This window comes from Xenopus laevis, chromosome 1L (assembly GCF_017654675.1).
Source record: "Xenopus laevis strain J_2021 chromosome 1L, Xenopus_laevis_v10.1, whole genome shotgun sequence".
Taxonomy (NCBI): domain Eukaryota; kingdom Metazoa; phylum Chordata; class Amphibia; order Anura; family Pipidae; genus Xenopus; species Xenopus laevis.
Window position 1 is genome coordinate 84,224,910 of NC_054371.1, and position 22,757 is coordinate 84,247,666.

Here is a 22,757-nt window from a genome sequence, read left to right on the forward strand (position 1 = left end):
TACCTTCTTATGTCTCCCAATTTCAAAGCTTAACAAAAGCTGAAGCTTAGCATTTGTTTATACAGAGCATATTATCTCCCCAATTTCCCACCAGTGCTTAATAATGGCAAAAATATTAGTAATATAGATTATTTTAAATTAAAAAATTTATTTTAACCTTACTGTGTATATAGGTATATACTGCACAATTTAAGACTGAAAATGCCCTTATCTTGGTTGGTAAGACATACCTTTTTGCTTGCCTCAGAGTAATATGAAGTTTCCTCTTTAATTCTTTCCATTTCCTCTTGCATAGTTATGATTCTGTTGTTTGCAACTGCAAGCTAAAAGCAGATTGTTAGTACAGTCTATATGCACACATGTAACTCTATAAAATACAAGCATGCACAGTGTCTTGGGGCAGCTGGGAAATTGACAATATGTCTAGCCCCATGTCAGATTTCAAAATTGAATATATAAAAATCTGTTTCCTCTTTTGAGAAATGGATTTCCATGCAGAATTCTGCTGGAGCAGCACTATTAACTGATTCATTTTGAAAAAAATTTTTTTTTTCCCCATGACAGTATCCCTTTAAGTACCATGATTTTAAGTTTTCACACATTTTACGTTTGTGGTCCCACCAATTTATAATGCATTTCAACGGGTGCATTTCCCTGATTTTAAGTAAAGTTTTCCTGGATTTACACAATTTTTTCCTGGTCCCCTGAAAAATGTAAAATGGGGGGGGGGGGGTTCAACTGTATGACTATATGCAATATTAAGTCCCTTTGTAAATGAATCTCAATTAATGTAGCATTTAATAATGTTTTGAAGTTTGCAGTTAGTCAAGTTGCTCCCTTTTGTTGTAACAAGTTTAGTAGCTGCACTTTCTACAAAGAGTTTTCAGGTCACTGATTATTTTCAGCTGAGACTGCATGCATAAAATGAGCTACAACTTTTTAAGAATTGTAAACTTGACTGTTCCAAAGATATCCTAAATACAGAACACACTTTTAAAGCAACAAAGATCCAACAATCTGAGTAATAGTTTTCGTGAACATCAAGTAATTTAGTTTTGTGCACTACATTATGTTGATGCAGTTTTAGATAAACATAGCAACTATACATACCTCTTCGGTAAGTTTGGTGTTTGACTTCTCCATTGCATCAACTTTTACTTGCAAATTATTAACTGTGGCACTGTTATACAAAACAAAACAAGAATAAAGATAGCAATACAGTAGAGTTCAGAATGCAAAACAGAACACAAAAAGGCGTATATTCTAGCTAATGCATGCAGTTTACATATACAGTGTTCAACCTGCAACCGACTGAACATTTTTACAAGCCATGTACAGAGAATGACTGCCATCACCTACCAAACAAGTCCCTATACAGCCCACTGCCTTTGCACTCTATGATACAAAGGTATTGAGGTTGTGTAAGGTTGATTTACTCTCCTTATTTTTTATAGTTCGAGATAAGAGCTTTTGGTTAAAACAGAACTATACATATTGCATTAAACACATTACAAATTCAGATTTTTGGTATACATCCCTTATAGTTACAAAGTGAGTTGCCAAACAGTACAGTTGTTCATTTATTTCTCTACCTTAGCTGTCTGTTGAGTTCTTCAACATAGTTCTTCTGGTCAAGAATGGCAGTTATTTGCCCATCTCTATAAAAAACAAGGACATCAATGTTAAACTTATGGTAACATACCTAGTAATTACTATCTAGTGGTGCAGCCACTCAGAATCAAGGCCAGCCAAGTTAGATGGATACCGCAGACAACCCATCCTCGGCGTGCACACCCCTCCCTTGCAGGAAGTAGGGGCAGGGACAGGCCAGGAAAGTGCCTGGAAACAATCATTTGCATTGAATATATGTCACTAAACGTAAATCAGTTTTTAATAATTCCCTCAATTGGTTTATTTAGTTGAGTCTCTCATTGGTTTTTAGTGGGAGTAACACCCAGAATACTGTCTATCATAGCATATACTCTGCACCATAGGCACCTAACTTAGGGCAATTCCACCATATAGGAGTCATGGTACCCAACTCCCAGCAACCTGAAGCAGTTGGGGTCAAAAGCTGCTACTTATTTTGCTATAAGTACTAACATATAAGAATCTCATAGGATGTTTCCTGGATGCCAGAGCTAATAGAGCAATGGCCAGTTCTAAAAAAAACACAAAAAAAACAGCTCAAATTTTTATTGCAAAACTAGCCTTACCATCAGCTTTAACAGAACTCTGTCCAAACCCAAATTTTACTATTTTTAGAAGATGTTGATAATGAATGAGCAAATCAGGGCTCTAACAGCAGGTGCTACTGCACCTTGGCTATGTTGATGCTAAGCTTTGACACAGAATTGCTAACATGACAGAATTGCGAACATGACACCAGACATTAAATTGATCCACATCCATATATTGAATTGCATCCATTTATTGTCTTTTCTTACTTCCTGAGATTTTTTTCTGATGTTTATAAAGATATAAAGTTTACAATATCAGTCAGAACATCACAATATTATACTGTATGTGTGTGTGTGTATGTGTGTATGTGTGTATGTGTGTATGTGTGTATGTGTGTATGTGTGTATGTGTGTATGTGTGTATATATATATATATATATATCAAATTTGAGTACAGTGCACACGGATAACCGAAAAAAGCAATGCCTGTGTGCTGGTTACATGTGTCAATAGTCATAGGCAAGAGAGAAAAACCGCACCAGCAGGTCTTTATACAAAAATAGAAAACCTTTTATTCAACGTTTCGGCTCGACCGCTGGAGCCGTCTTCAGGAACAAAAAAAGACGGCTCCAGCGGTCGAGCCGAAACGTTGAATAAAAGGTTTTCTATTTTGTATAAAGACCTGTTGGTGCGTTTTTTTCTCTCTTGCATATATATATATATATATATATATATATATATATATATATATATATATATATATATATATATATATATATATATATATATATATATATATATATATATATATATATATATATTCAGCAGAGATTTGCTTCAGGCACAATATGCACTGTTGTCTGTCAAGAAAGGATGTCAAGGGAAGCTGTGTCATGAACAGTCTGTGTTGTGCAATGATTGTATGCTTCATTTCAGACTTTGGGTGCACTCTGAATGGGAACTGAACCATGACATTTTTACGAGATATGAGTTTAGTTAAAACAACACGGTTGGATCAGCATAAAAATATCAAGCAAAATACTCTGGCGTACGCTCAAACCGCTTAGTCTTGACAATATTTTAATGTAAATGGAGAACTAAACTGTCCTTTAATCATATATAAGTACATTTAGAAATCTTGTTCATGGCAAAACATTTAAAGATAGAAGGATTTCTGTAACCACAAAAAAGGGCTGAGCTGTAAAAAAAGATGCCTCTAAACATTTTGGTTTTCCAGTTGGCAGGCCCAGATTTGTGGGAAGGGCCAGGCCTGGCCTAGGGCGGCAGGAATTCAAGGACAGAATGCTGCCCAGCTGCATTTACATTTTTAACGGAACTCCTACAAAATTCCAAACGCTCCAGACTGTGCAGTAATATCTATACACATATATATTACATTTCTGGTACAAAAGTTTTTTAAAAATGTGATTATCTTTTTTTCTGGTGTGCAAATTTGTGGGGAAGGGGGGCAGGGTGGAGTGGGTATGGGGACTGCCTGGCCTAGGGGCACACAATTTAGAAATCCAGACCTGCCAGTTGGGACAAAAATAACTTATTTGTTAGTAATGCAACATTATCACTTTAAGACTATATACCAGTGATCCCCAACCAGTAGCTCGTGAGCAACATGTTACTCTCCAACCCCTTGGATGTTGCTCCCAGTGGCCTCAAAGCAGACTATTATTTTTGAATTTCAAGCTTGGAGGCAAGTTTTGGTTGCATAAAAACCAGGTGAACTACCAAACACAGCCTCAATGTAGGTTGACAATCCACATAGGGGCTACTAAATGGCCAATCACAGAACTTATTTGGCACCCCAAGAACATTTTTTATGCTAGTGTTGCTCCCCAACTCCTTTTTCTTCTGAATGTTGCTCACGGGTTCAAAAGGTTGGGGATCCCTGCTATATACCATAGGATTTCTGAAGACCTTATCTTAAGTATACAGCATATGGATGATTAATAGTCAATTGGTTTAAACATATTCTGAAATAATATGAAACATGCCATCTTAGTGTTCTTTGACATTTGTGAATAGGCTCAAACTCTTAGTCTACAAGTCTGCATGAAATTTTTAATGTGGTCTTACAAAAATTAATGCACTCAACAGCTGGACTTTGGGACAGAGTAAAGTCAGAATGAATAGGCATTGACTGATCTGATAAAACTTTAAAATTATACAGAACAATGAAAAAATAGAAAATCATGACTTACCCTTCACTGCATTTGGCTATTGTGCCCTCTTTTAGATACATTGAAAAATCGATAACTCCAACCTGAATGATAGAGAGGAAGGAAAGGTACGTATTTTAAAATTCTATAGAAGCATCAGTAGTGTTACTGGAAATATATATTTACAGATTATAAACCCTCTTGTAATCTCTCCATCACAGCAATCACATATGAATTCATCGTCCCTATTTGTTAGTTCAAGGGTTCCACAGATAACATTCCAAAGTTTATTTTTACTTTTGAAGTATTGGCGAAACTATCACACAACACTAACAACACATTTGATATGTAAAATTACAGAGGCAGTTCACCTTGAACATAACTTTAAGTATGATGTCAGTGGTATGCTGGGAAATACAAATCATATCAACTTATTTTTAGATATTGTGCCAACACACATTTTTGTTATTTTCTTACCAATACCAGTGACCTGAATAATGATGTTTGGAGCATTTACAGTAACATACACAATGCTTCAAGTTACAAAATCATTATACTTATTTTATTCTAGATCTTCTGCCCATGAAAAATGTACATGCAGTTAAGCCAACATATATTTATTTATATTTTGCAAAACCTTTGAAATACTGCATTGGATGTGCAATGATATTCACAACACTTACCTGTGAATCTAGGTCTTCCCCTTTCATACAGAAATTAGCATCAATCACATTGAGCCCAACGAGAAGTCCAGAAATTATAGCACCTTCTTCTTCCATCATTAGTGCGTTGGGTTCATAAAATTCACTGTTATAGAGTTAAAAAAAAATTAAACATACCCTGAAATATACTTTCATATTAAAGCCATAATTATACTTTTGCTAAATTACAGAATTGTTACTGCAATAAATTTTAAAAATATAAGGGTTATGTAATAAAAGTGGCAAAAGATGCTGCAAGGTCTAACAACCATCCTATAGCAACCAATCGACAGGCAGCACTTACTGGTCTCCTGTATAAAAGTAACTGTATATTGGTTGCTATCGGTAAATGCACCTGTGCAAATTGTATGCCTTTTATTACATATAGAGGTTAGACTATAAAAATTATTAACTTCAAGTTTATTAAGCTTCACAGTAACAGATATTATTATATAAGAGTATGGGACCTATGCATAATATTTTGGACTGGGGGGGATTCCTGATAAGCATGTTTCTGTAATGTGTAGCACCATACCTTTAGGGTGAAGACACTCAGAGTACTAGGAGCTGCTGCTTGTCAAGGACACAAAAAAGCTTTGCGAAGACACTATGTGTGTTTTAGCAGAGGCAATTCTCAGTATTGTCTATGGCAAGGTATTTTGTAGTGGCTACAAAATGGCAAAAAATACCCTGCTATAGACAATACGGAGAATTACCTCTGCTGAAACACATAGTGTCTTAGCAAAGTCAATTATCGCTATTGTCTATTTTGTAGTCATGACAAGTACTAGTACTGTTGCCAGGCCCGGATTTACAAACGGGGCGCCCCTAGGCTGTTTCTGCTCATCTCCCCCTCCGCGTCCCCCCATCCCTTCTGCTTCCACCTCAGAGTCTGCTTCCCCCTCCCCATCCGTGTCTCTCTCCCCTTCCCCTCCGCATCTCCCTTCCCTTCCCCCTCCGCGTCTCTCTCCCCTTCCCCCTCAGTGTCTCTCTCTCCCCTGCCCCTCCCTGTCCACCTCCCCTTCTGCTTCCCCCTCCTCATCCGCATCTCTCTCCCTTCCCCGTCCACGTCTCCCTCCCCTTTTGCTTCACCTTCCGCATCCACGTCGCTCTCTCCTCCCCGTCCGCCTCTGCTTCCCCCTCCACATCTCTCTCCCCTCCCCGTCACCTTGTGCGTTTGCGCATATGTGCATATCTTGAATATGCGTAAATGTGCATGCGCAACTGACTTTAATGTGGCTGGGCGGCATGCCGCCCCTGAATTTCTGCTGCCCTAGGCCCGGCCTTGCCACAAATCCAGGCCTAACTGTAGCTCTAGGTGTCTTTTTCTTTAAAACATGCTTACCAGAAAACCCCCCAGTCCAACATCTTATGCATAGGTCCCATACTCTCATATAATAATATCTGTTACTGTGAAGCTTAATAAACTTGAATTTAATATTTTTATAGCTTTAACACCTATATTTAAAATTACAAACTAACAAATAGGATATATTTTGCATAACCTTTTTCTGTGTGATAATAAAACAATACCTTGAACTTGATATAATTAATCCTTATTGGAAGCAAAACCAGCCAATTGGGTTTATTTAATGTTAACATGATTTTGTAGTAGACTTAAGGTATGAAGATCCAAATTACGGAAAGATCCGTTATCCGGAAAACCCCAGGTCTGGAGCATTCTGGATAACAGATCCCGTACCTGTATAATAATATATTTGCAGTTGTATTTATATGTAAAGTAAATGTTGCTAGTGCACTATAGCAACTCTGTAAAGCCCCTGTATGTTTTCACCAGAACTATCATTTTATTTTTAACATATGCAGGTTACACAGTGCACCTGTATCATTTTTTCTATATCTCCAGGCTATTATTCTGTGGCAAACTGAATTACTGCTTTTAGCCAACAAAGGGTTAAAACAGCATCACAACTAATTATAAGCAGTAGTATTCACATGGCAACACACTTGGGAGAACTGGGAGCCAAGGAAACTCTGTAATGGACCTACATTTTAATAAGCTACAAAAAAAGAAACTGCAGGTGGCCTATTGTGTGCAAACATATTATTTTAAGTAGCAGATTGGGACAAACTACAAAAAGCAAGACATTACCTAGCAATGACTTTAGGAGAGCCAAGAAAACAAAAAACATATCTAACTTTAGCCTCTCTTTTAGTCTCATAGACATATATATCAAAAACATTAAGATAACTACACTCACAGGGCTTTTTTTTTTAGTGCAAAAGAAAATTTTGTTTATTTCAGCGTTTCCGCTCCTAACTCAAGCCGTCCTCAGGAAGTGGACGGCTTGACTTAGGAGCCGAACAAAATCGATATTTTGGAGTGCACCAGTTTGATATATATAAATATATATCTCCTCATGTGGAGGGCCGTGGTACAGGTAAAATATCTTAAAGTGGTTTCAAATAAAAACATTGAAGTCTATTAAAAAAACTATTTAAAACATGTACAATGTTACACTTTGGACATTAAAGGTGTTGTTTACCTTTGAGTTAACTTTTAGTATGATGCAGAGAGTGATATTCTGAGACAATTTGCAATTGGTTTTCATTTTGTATCATTTGTGTTTTTTAGTTATTTAGGTTTCCATTCAGCAGCTCTCCAGTTTTCAGCAATTTCAGCAATCTAGTTGCTAGGGTCCAAATTACCCTAGCAACCATGCATTGATTTGAATAAGAGACTGGAAGAGGACCTGAATAGAAAGATGAGTAATAAAAATAGCAACAACAATAAATGTGTACCCTTACAGAACATTTATATTTCAGATGGGGTCAGTGACCCCCATTTAAAAGATGGAAAGAGTCAGAAGAAGAAGGCAAATAATTTAGACTTTGCAAAGTTACTTAGAATATGCCATTCTATAAAGTACCAAAAATTAACTTGAATGAGAACTAAACCCCCTTGCTAATAAAAATCCCTACCCTCCATAATCCCCCTCCCTTCCCCCCCCCCCCCGCACAGGTGTTCACACAAGTAAATGCCCCATAGCTATTAATTACTCCTCATTGCAGAGGGAGCGCAGAGGAGCTCACAGGGCACCGTATCGGTGCATGTGCAGTTGCAGCAATATGCTGGTCCCAAACACCTGCGCATGCACCGAAAGCCACGGAAATTGAAGAAGGGACCCAAAGATTACCGAATCGCTGCAAGATGGCGCCAGTAAGCTCCACTTCGCTGACTCTGCAATGAGGGGTAATTACCAGCTATGGGGCATTTACTTGTGTGAACACCTGTGCGGAAGGGAACAGGGAGCGGGGATTAGGAGCTTTTATTAGCAAGGGGGTTTAGTTCTCCTTAAGGGTCAAGGCACATGCTTACATGTCAGATACATAACCAGTGCACTGTGTAGAGCAGAGAATAAATATAAGTTCACACAAGTCTTCAAATTGCATGAAATATAAAGCAACTCAGTAAGAAAAGCCAAACCAAACCCCTGCAAATAAAATATTCTGAAAACTAAAGTATTAATATTAGGCAGGAATAGGTAGAAATGTATACTGCACCACTGTGCACTGACACTACTAGCTTACCTGAGGAGATCCTTTCTGTTAATAAGAGCTTTCATGTATTCTGAAAGTTTCTTCTGCATTAGTGCTAGACGAAGCCAGGCCCGACCTCTTCCTACAGGTGTTCTGTCCAACAGAAATGTAACAAAAAAACTCAATAAGAATCTGCCAAAAAAATGCATGTGTACCACTCAATTCAGCTTGTCAACTGTATTGACACATCAGTTATTTAAATTCAATCAAAATGTAAAGCAAGAGTTCCAAGTAATCTCTGACAGACGTTGCTATTATATGCCATTGTCAGCAAGTTTGCCATTTACATGAACAGATAGAGGCTAAACATAGAGAAGGGTGTTCTGACCTCTGTGATACTTTGAGAACCTCCCATTAGTCAAATGCCTCATGTGCTTATATATTATGTAGTAGATTGACTCTTAGCAATAGCCATTCTGTACTATGTTTTTGGATGAAGATTTACATACATAATTATTACATCAAAACAAGAATTGGCAAAAATGCAAGTAAAATATTTTCTAAGAATACTTTGAAGAACTAATGGAGATAAGTGCGCTTATTTATAAAGACATGGTATGTTCTTAGTGTTTAACAGTACCAGTCTATAGACCTTTTAAATACATATGCAATCCACAAATACAACTACACTCTCCTGAGATACAAAATTAATCTTCAGAATAAACAGCTGTGATCAAATTGTGGACAAATTCAGAGAGAAATTTTTTTTGAATGTTGCATTAAAAAACGTTATTATATTGTGTTGCTGTCCAAGGCAGAGAACATTTAGTACTTATGCCCAGCAAAAGCAGTAAGAAAAAACATCAAGAGCTAAAAAAAGAATAAAGTAGTGGGAAGAGTTGTCATGCCAATGTGCCTTACCTGAGCCCTGGAAGGTCTTTTACACTTGCTGTGATTTCTGCTGCTTCTGGAACAAGCTTTTCTACAAACTCCAGAGGTCCCCAAAAAGATTTATTCTGGCCCAGGAAGGTCTTCTTAGCTGACAAAAGAATGTCACAAAGCAAATATAATAATGAAGGTTAAAGATATGTAATGTGGGAGCTGCAAAAAATCTGTGTTTTTTATACTGTATATTCATTTAAGTGAAAATAGATGTCACCAAAATAAAATCAACTTTATATTTATAGCCAACCACAATTCACTGCTGCTGAAGAATACTGGGTAATTCACAGTACTGAATTTTACATTTTTAAATAAAGCATTAAATCAGTCAGTGGGATAATGTATAGTACAGGCAATTCAGCTTGTCTAGTCTTGATGAAAAAGCAGTCGTTTTTCATACTGGGCTGTCTACTTTTGTAGCAGTACCTTTAAATATACAGGAATATTTAAAAAAACGTTTTAACTTTTAGGGTGGTGACACACGCGGGGAGATTTAGTCGCCCATCGACAAATTTCCTCTTCTTCGGGAGACTAATCTCCCCAAAAAGCCTTCCCGTCTGCTAAAATGTAAATCGCCAGCGGGATGGCACTAAAAATGCTTAGTTTTTCAAAGTCGCCCGAACAAAGCGATCAGAGTTCCATCCCGTCGGCAATGTCACCAACCTTAGAATGGTTAACACAATATGTGCTCTCTGCTCTCCTAGTTTTATTTAGCCTCCATGTAATTATTGTTATATTATGTATGTGATTAGTCTGCAAAGTCTCAGATTGCTCATGCATTTCTTACTTTGCTCTTTTGTTTTTTAGGTTGTTTAAAGGGTTCTTTATCAAAAGGTTGAGTTTGAGAGTTTTTTTTCTTACCTAAAATAAACTCACAACTCAAATGTTTTCTGATTTATAAAATCAGTGAATTTGGGATGAATAACTCGAATATTTAAATTAATCGAGTTTTCAACGAAACACAATGAAAAAACTGATCATGAAGGCTACAAACATCTTCAAATAGTTCAAGGGACCTCTGCCATTGATCTCTACATGACCTCGACAACTTTTAGCTGGAGTATTTTTGGACTTCCAGCCTCGGGGTATAGTAAAACTCGAAAAATTTTAATTTTTTTTTTAAAAAACCTGCCCTGTGTGTGCAGTAACTAGCTTTGATTTGAGCTGCCTTTTCACTGTACACGTAGTGGGATTTTGGCCAAAAAAGGAACAGTGAACTAAAAACAGAACTAACTATTTTTAACTGGCTATCAATTTATCTTTTATAACTAGAATAATGCAGGTTCCCATAGGAACTCCCTAAGTAATATTTTTTTCTGTGTGATGGGTTCCCCCCTAACTAAGTTCTTAGAGCTCACTTGTTTCAACATGTTACTTCCTTTTGTGTTATGGGGTATTTGTACCATATTTTTAATTTACGTTTTAGCTGTCCTTTAACTGTGGCACTTACCTTTATATTGTCACTTCATTAGTAAATCCTTTGTTCAACATATGGTCAATGAATAAAGCTTGTGCATTTATGCTTTTTGTTATTAATAGTACAAACAACCTATGACCTTTCCTTTGCTAGAGTTCTTACCTTTCAGCCCATGTTTCAAGCAGTGCTCCATCACCACAAAAAATTGCTGCAAAGGTGCGTAGTCGGAGTCCAGAGTTCTGCCCAAATTAAGAGCAGATTCAATTAAGCCCTTTATACTCAACTTTGCCATGTTCATTAGATTCATCCGTTCGTTGGCCATGAGATAATTGGGATCTAGAAAAAAATAAAACAATCAATGTCACTTTTCCATCATCAAAAAAATTACAAAATACAAAAAACTGCTGGATAAAAGGCAAGGCTAATATTTATTCCCTTGACACGGAAGGAAGTGACACATGTTTTTATCTTTCATGGTAAGAAAAAGCAACAGATAATTGTGGAGATTCCCAGTGAAACCAACAAGAATCAACTCAGAGCTACTCTTTAATTATCGTTAAATTCTGCTGGAAAAACATTGGAATAAATTGCCTTGTATGCCATAACCCTAAAAGTGGTCCAAGAAAACTAAAAAATAGCACACTTACATATTTTCAGCAGGAATAAGTGTCACAAAGAAACACAGTTAAATGGTAGCTAGAGGCTAAAACAAACAATTATCCAGTAGTATTCTTGACAACAGAATCAGCCATTATACAACATGTAAATATAAAAAAAAACAAAAAAAAACAATGGTACCACTACATAAGCCTTATATAGCTTTACATAGGAGCTGCTGTTGGATGAGACTTGATGTCGACTTGTAGCATCCTACAAGTTGGATGTAATTGTAAATATAAAAAGTAACATTAATTGACTTTAACAGCATCAAAAGATATTTGCCATTGAACATGACAAATGTGAGAAGGGAATGCTGCTTTTTAATCCAATAAGATGATATAGTTGTACAGACTTTTATCTACCACTAAACTATATAGCTGAATGTTGACACATTAAAAAATACATCTTACAGCATGGAGGCAGTGCTGCTCCTGCCATAAAATTAATTCAAAAAGACCAACCGAATGGTGGTCGAATGTTTTTTTTGGGGTCGAAGTGGGCCTACTTCGAATCATACGATTCGAAGTAGCACTACTTTGATTCAAAGTTTTTTTTTAATTTTGACCTTCGATTTCCCAAACTCCCCCAATTTCCTCCATAAAGGTTCCAGCAGGTCCCCCATAGGCTAAAACAGCACTTCGGCAGATATTAGGTGGGGAATGGTCGAACGCGAAGTTTTAAAGAGACAGTACTTCAAAAATATTTGAATTTCGACGTTTTTTTCAACTTCGAATTGAAGTTGAACTATTCGATGGTCGAAGTACCCAAAAATTACTTTGAAATTAAACGTTTTTATCTTCGAACCTTCACTTCGACCTTTGATAAATCTGCCCCTAACTGTATGTCTTGTAAGTCTTTTCATGTTTTAATAATGCCATGTCTTTCAGTTGTCAATTCAGTTGTTAATTTAACAACATATTTTCTTTAAATGTTAATGTATGGGTATTTCTATGGCAATTTTCCTATGAAAACATTTTATTAAATGGAGACATGCTGTAGATTGGCTCCCATAATAAATCCTATCGACTATTGTGGGATGGAACATGCAACAATTCTCTAAGAAAACATTTTGTTAGGTAAAGAATATTAAAGGAGTGGTTCACCTTTAAGTTACAGTTTAGTTTGTTGTAGAATGGCCAATTCTAAGCAACTTTTCAAATGGTCATTATTTATTTTTATAGTTTTTGAATTATTCTGGCTTTAGTCAGCTTTCAAATAGGGGTCACCAGCTAAAAAACAAATGCTCTGTAAAGCTACAAATTATTTGTATTACTCATCTTTCTATTCAGGTCCTCTACTATTCATATTCCATTGTCTTATTCAATTCAATGCATGGTTGCTAGGGCAATTTGGACTTTAACTATCAGATTGCTGAAATTGCAAATTGGAGAGCAGCTGAATAAAAAGCTAAATAAATCAAAAAACAGAAAATAATAAAAAAAATGAAAACCAATTGCAAACTGTCTCAGAATACATACTAAAAGTTAATTTAAAGGTGAACAACCCCTTAAAATGAATAGGATGCCAACCCTAATTTTTGTCATAAAGGAAGCTGAGATAATCCAACTACATTCTCAGTGGTAGCACGCACTGGAATCATTTGTTCCAAACTGGTCTGATGGTATACTGGATGGATTTGGAACAGGTGATTCCTGTGATACACCATACAATAGAGCACAAGAGGTTACAAAATGCCCAATATGCCATTGTCCTTATTGATTTAAAAAAAACAAAAACTATTTCGACAGAAGTTGATACATTACATTCATCACAGAAGATTAAAAATTGCTTCCATACATAACTATTTGACGATGTTAAAGAACTTTACCTTTTTCAAACTCCTGAGAAAGTTCAAAGCTCAGCTTTGAAGTTGCTGATCCAAAAATGCTGTCTGATTTTGGCCTCATCATTGAGAAAACAAAATTCAGAACCTGGCCAGACATCCCTGCCAGAAGACTCTACCCTTTCACTGGAGCCAGAGACTTTACACTGCTAGGTTTTATACACAGGGAAGAAGTTAAAGCTTTGCCCCTTTATTGCTATTTGGACAAACAAACAAAAAAGAATAGCTCTTTTTTTTTAAATTTATTTATGATCAGAAGCCTTTGAGATAAAGGATCTTTTGTTTGCCTGAACTAATTACAGTTGTGTCTGTTAAATTATATACAAAAATATACTTCTTTGGCAAACAGAACATCTAAAGATTTAAACCTGTAATTATGAAGCACAATTTAAATACATTTACGTGGTTTCCCAGTGTAATTTGCCAGAAACGTTAAAAAACAATGCATTCATTATTTCTGCCCTAATGGAACTGCATGCTTGATTAATCGAATACATTATCAGTCATCACTGCTAAAAGAGGTGCCATTACACCATACAATAACATTCTTGAGAATGCTGTGCATCCTACTCTATGGCAAAGTTTAGGGAAGGCTCTTTTATGTTTCAACTGGATAATAGCCCCTTGTACAAAGTAAGGTTCAGAAGATAATAAGTTGACAGGCCAGAACAGAGGCCTGACCTCAACACAAGTGAACCCCTGTAGGAAAATTTGGAACCCCACTTGTATGTTAGGACTGATCAGTGCCCAACCTCACTAATATTCTTATGGCTGAATAGTAGCAAATCCCACCATATACAATAGTGTACATATATTGACTACATTATAAAGTACAGTTCTATTACCCAGAATGCTCGAGACCTGGGGTTTTCTGGATAAGGGATCGTTATTCATAATTTCATTCACTAGATAGATATACATTAAATAAACCCAATAGCTTGTTTTGCCACTAATTATTTATGCTGTTTAGTTAATGTTTTAGAATTACAGAGGAGATGGATTTCCTGTAATTTGAAGCTTTCCATATGGTAAAACCCCAGTTTATATAAACCCAAAACAATAATATATAAGTGACATTCAAAGAGCTTTATGATGACATTAACTGATGTAGTAGTTAGCAATACAGTATATGCTTTTGGCGTCTCTCAAACTTGTTCTAGGATTGTGATCACAATAACTGAGGGGCTTATTGCAGACACAAAGGGGGTTATTTACTAAACCTCAAATTATCTGGTAGGGCATTTTGGGGCAAACCCTAAAATTTTTGGTTTACAAACTCAGACCTGTCGAGGTTGTGCATAAGTCAATGGCAGAGGTCCCTATCCTAACTGGAAGTTACTGTGGTCTGCTCTGGGTTTAGATCGAAAATCCTACCATGTCAGGCTTTTCGTACAGAAAAAAAAAAAAAAAAATTCAGCTCGATTCGGGAAAAAGACCCTAAAACAACATACGATTCGGATTTTCACTCAATTTTATTGTGTTTTTATTAATTTGAGCTTTTTTAATAGTATATAAGGTCAAATTGGGTATGGGAGTTTGGTCCTTATTTTTTTATCTTAATAACGAGATAAAAGCGGATTTTAATAAATAACCCCCAAAAAGCTACTAGGAAATTAGTAAGATCTCACATTTCTTGCAAACATAATTATTGTCCCCCCCCCCGTTGCCGCTTTATATGACAAGACTATACTCACTTTATGTTCTCAAAGAAGTTGTAAACTATCAAAAAGAAAATAAACTACTTTGTTTAAGGATACATATTAAATTCATCAGCCAACCAATATAAAATAGCATTGTAAAGTAAGGCCCAGGTGGAAAAATGTCAAAGGAGTACACTATTCTGCTGCCTAATTAAAGGCATTAAAAATAAAAACTGTTATGTGTTGTCGACACCCATTTAATGACTATAAATAACCAGTTACTCATATTCTTTATAATCTAGATCATGGAGGCAACAACATATGGCATCCAAGTAAAAAATGTTCCTTTTTTTTTTTTTTAAACTAAAATAAAAAATATGTATTTTAAGTAACTAGTGATGTTAGTGGGTTGACCCCACAGTGATCTGTGGGTTGAGCAACGGTTGGGTGGGTTAGGGTTGAAATTCAGCCAGCCATTGCGAGCGAGGGTTGGGTGTGGGTCAGACTGGGGAAGTATATGCTTCCACTGCACCCGGAGATTCCATTACTTGGAACCAAAGGCACGCACATCATACAGAAAGAGAGATGCCGCGGATACAGCTCGGATGTGGGTCCTACATTGGCGACATTTTGCAGGTTAGGGTGGGTGTGGGTTAAGGTTTTGCGGGTTAGGGTCAGTGCGGGTTGAGTTTGTGACCCGCACATCACTGAAAGTAACCATTTAAAACAGCATTACATAACAGTAAAACATACCGATACTACAAATTAGTACATTAGTCCAAATCGGTCCATTACTAATGGGGTATGCTTAAAAGGATACCTATGACAGAAAATGTAATTTCCAAAATAGACTCTCCGTTATGCCCTCTCCCAGTGTGCGTTTTCATGCTGCGGCACATGTATGCATATAATTAGCTAGTGGTGTGGCTTGTTCAAAAAAATCGGCAACACACATTTCCACATCATAAGATATATTTCATGATGAAATCTAGTTACAAAAGCAAACTTTGCATGGTATACAATTTAACTTTACTGTCCAGGATAAAAAGTGCCTACAGTAATACAACCTCTTTCTCCACTAACTAGAATAAAAATGTATTTCAGGCAGCCAGTTTAAAATTTGCACACACATACAGTATTTATTTTGAACGTCAACCTCTACATTCATGAGAAATTAAGAGTAACTTAAGTAGCTGAATGGTTTAGGTATATATTTATGCTTTTAGGCTATGTGCTTAGGGTTTAGAGGAAAAATATAAAGCATAGTCAGAATGTCTCAATACAAAAGAACACATCTTCATTACATGTAAATAAGCCTTTTTGAAGCATTTTCCCCCCACTTTTTTTCACCAGTGGTTTCTCATCTGAACTTCTTGAGAGCTCAGAAGGTATAAGATAAATTTAAACCAATGGGAACTAGGCATACACCAAATACAGGATTCGGATCAGTATTCGGCCTTTTTCAGCAGGGGTCGGCTGAATCCTTGTCACAAAAAGTGAAATTTTTTTAATCAGCGCTGTGCAGTTGGCTCTCTTTTTCTCTCCTCACCCTCATTTGCATATTCAAATTAGGGGTTGGATTCGGCCGAATCTTTCATGAAGGATTCAAGGGTTCGGCCAAATCCAAAATAGTGGATTCAGTACATCCCTAATGGGAACACAACCAATTATTTCATAAAATATTTATCAGGGGATAAATCTGTTCAGTTAAAGCCTACAGAAACCTCACTTTTTAATCAATTTAGAAATAAAATAAAATATTTCTGCATATTTTTTTCCAGCAGATTCTGTATGAGTTAAACCGTTGTATTTGCGATGTACTGGCACTACAAATGACCATCCCTAGTTATGTTGGTCAAGGACCCTTTCAGGTCTGAACTCCACCTCTGTACCAAAGAAACTCCCTTAAATAGTACAACCAGAGGCAAATGGTAAGAAGCGCAGATTGATTAAGGGATAAAGGTGGATCAGCAAGTCTCCACCCGTAACTGGATTAAAAAGACATTTATTCATATGATTTAAAATTTGACAACCACAACACATATTTACCCTTGAGTGTTCTTTTACCTTTATGTCAGAGTTATATTGCAAACCAAGAAAACGTCAGTATTCCCATCTAAACTGCTCTAATGAGGAAGAGGATAAAACCAGGATCATAGAAGGCTGTAACAGATGGTTTGGTGTAGTACATTCTTATTTAATGTTATTGTTAAAAATTCCAGCATGATGCTTTGGAGAATATAATGGATAGTCTAATTTATTAAGGGTACAAAAGCAACTGCAAACACAACAGCTGTTGGCTCGTGTCCAGATATGGGACCTGTTATCCAGAATGCTTGGGACCTGGGGGGGTTTCCATAATTTGGATCACCGTACCTTAAGTCTACTAAAAAACATTTAAACATTAAATTATACCTTATATTTTAAGGATTTCTTATGTTTCACAATTTTGTAAAATGATTACATGTTTAAATAGCTAACTAACATCTAGTGCAGCCTTAAATACAAAACTACAACAGCAAACTGATTATATCAAATTTACATGAAACCCCTTTTTGTTCATCTTAAAAATTCCAGCATACTGCTTTGGAGAATATACAAGATAGTCATATTTATTAACAAGAATGTAAATAAGTGTACTACACAACGACAATTTCAGGAAAAATAGGGCATGCAGTGTAACAAGTGCAGGATTAATCCCTAACTACTGTGCTGACACTGTGAGGCACGCACCTTCTGTATCATCACACATTTGCTCCATCAACTCTGTCAAATCCTCCCAAGAGTCTTTTCCAACGCCAAAAAAGAAAGAAAAAAAAATAAAAGAATAGCATGATGCATAAGAATAACAAGACCTAAAACTGTCTTTCTTTTCACTGTTGTATTATGCACACACATCCAACCTACAAACGTTTAATGCTGTAAACCTACTTTTGCTAACTCCTAGTACCGTTTAACAGCAAAGACCATATGGGCATACTGTTGGCTGTAACAATGCCATGTGCCATAGAATTTATTTCTTCATTTTTCTTCATTTGCTTTTTCTCTGTAAAAAAAGGGACAGTGCTTTGTACTCGATCTTAGTTAGCTAATTCCGTACAAACCCATACGGAAGGCAAAACAATAGTTTTGTACAAGAGCTCCCTCTGTTGGTGGAGTCACTTGATCAAACATTTCAGTCGGCAACAATGATTTTGGTAGGCCACAACTAGCAAGGTATGGAAGTTGGAGGGAAACAAATCTGCATAAAAATTTCATGATAGCACCCATTTAACTTTTAATGAAAAAAAAAAAAAAATACAATGGACAAACTATAAAATGTGGCAGCACCAGCAAAAATAAACAGGTTTGTTTAGCTCAATGGGCTTTTATTTGGTAACCATTTGAGTGTTCATGTGCAGTGAATTGATGTATTAGGTAATCTCTTCCAATAAGAATTAGGTTTTGTTGTATATGCGGTGGTTTGGGTCCTTATCTAACCAGACAGTATGACCAGCCATTCAAGGAGCAATAAACTCTGTGGCGTCAGTCAAAGCCGATCAGCCGGATAAATCAGTATGGGAGGGCCCTTAGTTTTAAATTCACACATTTTGGAATATTTTAACTTAATTGTATTTTACCATGGAGTCAAGGGCAATGGATTCCTTTCAGTATGGCAGAACACATTCATTTTGTTGTACCCAGGTCTATCTTTCTTGCTCTGGGTATGTATCTCACATTGGCGTGGAGCAGTGATTGATAGAATTTTTCCTGGGGATCATGTGAGAAGGGGTGCACTGGGGTGAAAATTCTGTGTAGGCTGGCCCATCTCCTCTTCTCCTTTTCTCTTGCAGGTGGAGAAAAGGCTGATCTTCTGTGTTTCGTCAGCACAGGTGGACATTGGTCTGACCAGTTTTAGGCATGAAACTGAAAACTTTTGTGAGGAATGACCCCACCTTCCTTTCTATGCAAGCAGAGAAAAAGCCTAGTGCTACTGAGTTTCCTGCTGTGTTCCCTAGTGAGAGCTTCATGTAATTCTCTTGTCTTGATGGTTATAGTTTGGACATTATTTGTAATGATTAAAAAAAATCACCTGTTTGGCCCTGGCCTACAGGTGGAGAACATTTATTTATGCTATCCTTCAGACATGTTCCAAATAGCTTTAATAGTTGCATAATGGAAATGGAGGATAACAGAAGAGGTCTCCAAGCTGGAGAAAACTGCATCTCCCTGTATTTTTAGTCAACTAAGAATTGAAAAATTACAAACTATTTCAGGTCTACAGAATAAAAACTAAGCACAAAAGTAGAATCATTTGAACAATTTAAACAGAAGTCAGGTTAAAGGAGAACTCAAGTTAGGTCCACTATTACTCAGCATCTGTTTATCTTCATTCTCTCTTCATGCAGGAACTTGGTGTCAGATTTTGATTGACAGTTAGATCCAATATATCTTTTAGGGGGGCTCCCTTTCCTAGCAGATGTATTAGAGCTCACCCAAATAACTAATTTCAGGACAAACTAAATCTAACAAAATAAATTGGCACAAATCCTGCTTGTAAAGATTTCTGGTGATTTTAAAAGAGTAAGCTCTAATACATATTTTAGGTAAACCCAAAGGCTGTATTAAACCCGGCTTTGATTAAAAATCAGACTCCCAACTCCTGCATGAAAAAAGAATGAAAAGAGATAGATGCTGAGAGAGGGATAGTGAGGTTATGGTTAGAAAATGTAAGTATGATGAAGTTTAAATTATATTTTCATTTCCTAGTTCCCCTTCAAATTTACCAATTAACTTATGTCTAAACAAGGTTATACAGAAAAAACCAAGATGTTTCACCGAAAACTTAAGTGAACAATGAAGGCAGAGAAATCTATTATTCATAAAGACAAGCCTCCACAGCACTCAGGTGATTAGCTGCAGATGGACTGAATATAAGTCCCAGGAGGTGCTAGATCCATTCTTATGCCTGCAGCCATCTAATGTGCTGTATCACTTTAAACCCTGGCTATTGGTATACACTGCTTCTGGGAATACCAAGCAATTTCAGAGTAGAGCCTTGATGGCTATCCAAGGTGTGGGGGAGGTGGGGGATTAGGAGGCCCAGATGTTATATAATCAATAGCATTTACATTTCTGAGCAATGTATCAGTTGGAAAGTCTACATGCATTATGCCTGCACAAAGAGCTGCATCTTTTTACTCTGATCAGAACGGTCACATTTGCTCAAGAATACAAACAAATTACAAAATAACATTTACTAGGGGGCTTCATTTACATTTACTAGTTGTTTTCAGTAACCACTATACTAATATTATATAAATGTAAAAGGATTGCTAGATTGATATTTTATGAAAAGTTTACCACAATTTTGTGATATGGAATACATTTTAAGTTCCAATTGCATTAATAGAATACAGGTATGGGATCCATTATCTGTAAACCCATTATCCAGAAAACTCTGAATTACAGGAAGGCCATCTCCCACAGACTCCATTTAAATAATTTAAATAATTCAAGCTTTATTTAAATTAACTAAATTATTCATTTTTTCTCTCAAATAATAAGAGTACTCTTGCACTTTATCCTAACCAAGATACAATTAATACTTATACTCATTAATGCTACTATAGTTTACTTCCCTAGTCCATAAGATTTAATCCAGTATTGTGACACCACCCACCCCCAAACACAGCAGACTGTCTTTTAGATGAGGGAGACCCTAAGAAAGGAAATGTCACCATCAGAGCTGGAAGGGTCTTTACTGTATGGACTGTAATGGTTCTTATTAAATGAGGTAACAGCAGTATTAGTTCATTAACAGAATTCAAAATCATTTGTATGCCTTTCTGGCAAAAAATAACGATATATATATATATATATATATATATATATATATATATATATATATATATATATATATATATATATATATATAATTAGTTTGTATAACGATCAATGCCAGTTAAAGCAGAACGTAATCAGAGTGCAGTTTTGGGGTCAAGAATATAATTGCAGCACAAACCCAGAGCTCTCTTCCAAGCTCATGCTCCAGCTCAGTCATTATGTGCATGTATGTGACATAGGATCATTTGACATATTCCCAGTTCTATGTCACAGGAATGCACATAAAGAGACAGCTGGGGAACTGGTTCAATATGCAAAAGCATGTGCCACAACACCTACATCAGGAGCTCCCCCCCAGTGCAGGCAGCAGGACAATTGTGAGGAAGCTTTTATTAACACAATATTATTATTTTTATTTCCACCAATTAGACTGCGTGATGTATGGTAGCTAGGTGCCCTTTTTCAACCTAACAGGGTAACAGCTAAAGCTAACTAGACTGTCTCCAATTTTCTACAATCTATTTGAGGGAAAATTCCTATATGTACCCCATATTTAAAATCTACACTCTCCAATGCTTTACCAATAGCAAATGAATTTGTTGGGGAATGGGTCTCCAGCCTCGGCCATTCAAAACTCAGTAGGACTGTAGGGCCTGTCCCAACTACAACTTAAAATACAATGAATTTTATTAGATAAACAGGAGTCAAATGTCTTTTATGACTTTCTACCCATATATATTATGTAGTCCCATCAGTTCATGAAGGGGAAACTGGATTTTCACTGCTCCTAATCATATTTCTGTCACACCTGATTTGAAATATTAAACAGAATGCTGCTTGTAAACCAAGTGAAACAACATGAGAAACAATTTTAATAAAGTATCAACCACTTTGGAAGAGAAGTCTGGATTTGGCATATGTTTACACTGAGATTCAAAAACAGGCCCTGGCACACACAGGCCTAATATACAGCATTGGTCCATGCCTTTATGGTATTTGCCAATGTTTCCTAAATTCCATTGAATTATATTTATTTTAATATGCAAGAAAAAACAAATAGATTGCGTTTTTCAAACCTGTCATTTTGAAATGAAATACATTTCACTATACCTTGGATGTTTTATGAAACCAAACTGTTTGGGCAATAAAAGTGGATAAGGTTAGGACCCAGTAGGCACATCTATAACAATGCAAGAGAAAAATATAGGAACTGCTTATTAGTTTACAAAAGTGGTGGTTAAAAGGCAGAGAACAGCTTTTAAAATGGCTTGCTTTCCTTTTATTTTAGGATTATCAAAACAGAAAGGCAGAAGCAGTGTTGCAAGAGAGGAGACACAGTCGTACTGCATTACTGTCCGTATGGTAACCCCTTTATTGTCCTATGTGAAGTGTTTTCATTTTCAATGAACCAAGCACCTGATTTCAGTGTCTTCTGGCTATGAAAGAGCTCTCTCCACAAGGCCACTGCACCAACATACAGCATAGCAGAGGTTATGGAATTCCAAAGGAATATCATAAAATGCAACCAAAGAAAATGTCTCTATTATTAAATATATTACAGAAGGCATACTATGGTGTTGCTTAAACAGAAAGCATGATTATCATCATCAATATGCCTCAATACCATGTATTGGTATCTCAGCTGGGCCGCATATGACCTTCAAAATACTGATTCCAGTCTTCCAAGGAATTAATTATTTCTAGGTACCAGGCTTGCACACAATGAATGTTATTTATGACATTAAAGTGCATCCTGTGGAAGACTACAGAACTGAAGTAAATCGGACTAGAAACCAGCAGCTGTACCAAAACCAAAATGTATTCAACAAGCTATTTAGCAGTGTAAAGGTATTTGTTTACAAAGAATGAAACTACT

The 22,757-nt window shown here is 36.4% G+C and overlaps 1 protein-coding gene across 7 annotated transcripts in view; it reads right to left on the reverse strand.

The window, feature by feature from the left end:
- The window catches only part of rufy3.L (RUN and FYVE domain containing 3 L homeolog), a 55,073-nt gene that overhangs the window by 15,533 nt on the left and 16,783 nt on the right, over positions 1–22,757 (reverse strand). For 4 of the 7 annotated variants that reach the window (XM_018247382.2, XM_041581202.1, XM_018247434.2 and 1 more), the window contains exons 2-10: positions 17,789–17,842; positions 11,075–11,248; positions 9,475–9,592; positions 8,605–8,706; positions 5,035–5,158; positions 4,394–4,455; positions 1,593–1,658; positions 1,111–1,180; positions 231–323 (exon numbers count right to left, since the gene is read on the reverse strand). In XM_018247382.2, coding sequence (XP_018102871.1) covers positions 231–323; positions 1,111–1,180; positions 1,593–1,658; positions 4,394–4,455; positions 5,035–5,158; positions 8,605–8,706; positions 9,475–9,592; positions 11,075–11,248; positions 17,789–17,842 — 863 coding nt within the window. 7 annotated transcript variants of the gene reach the window in all.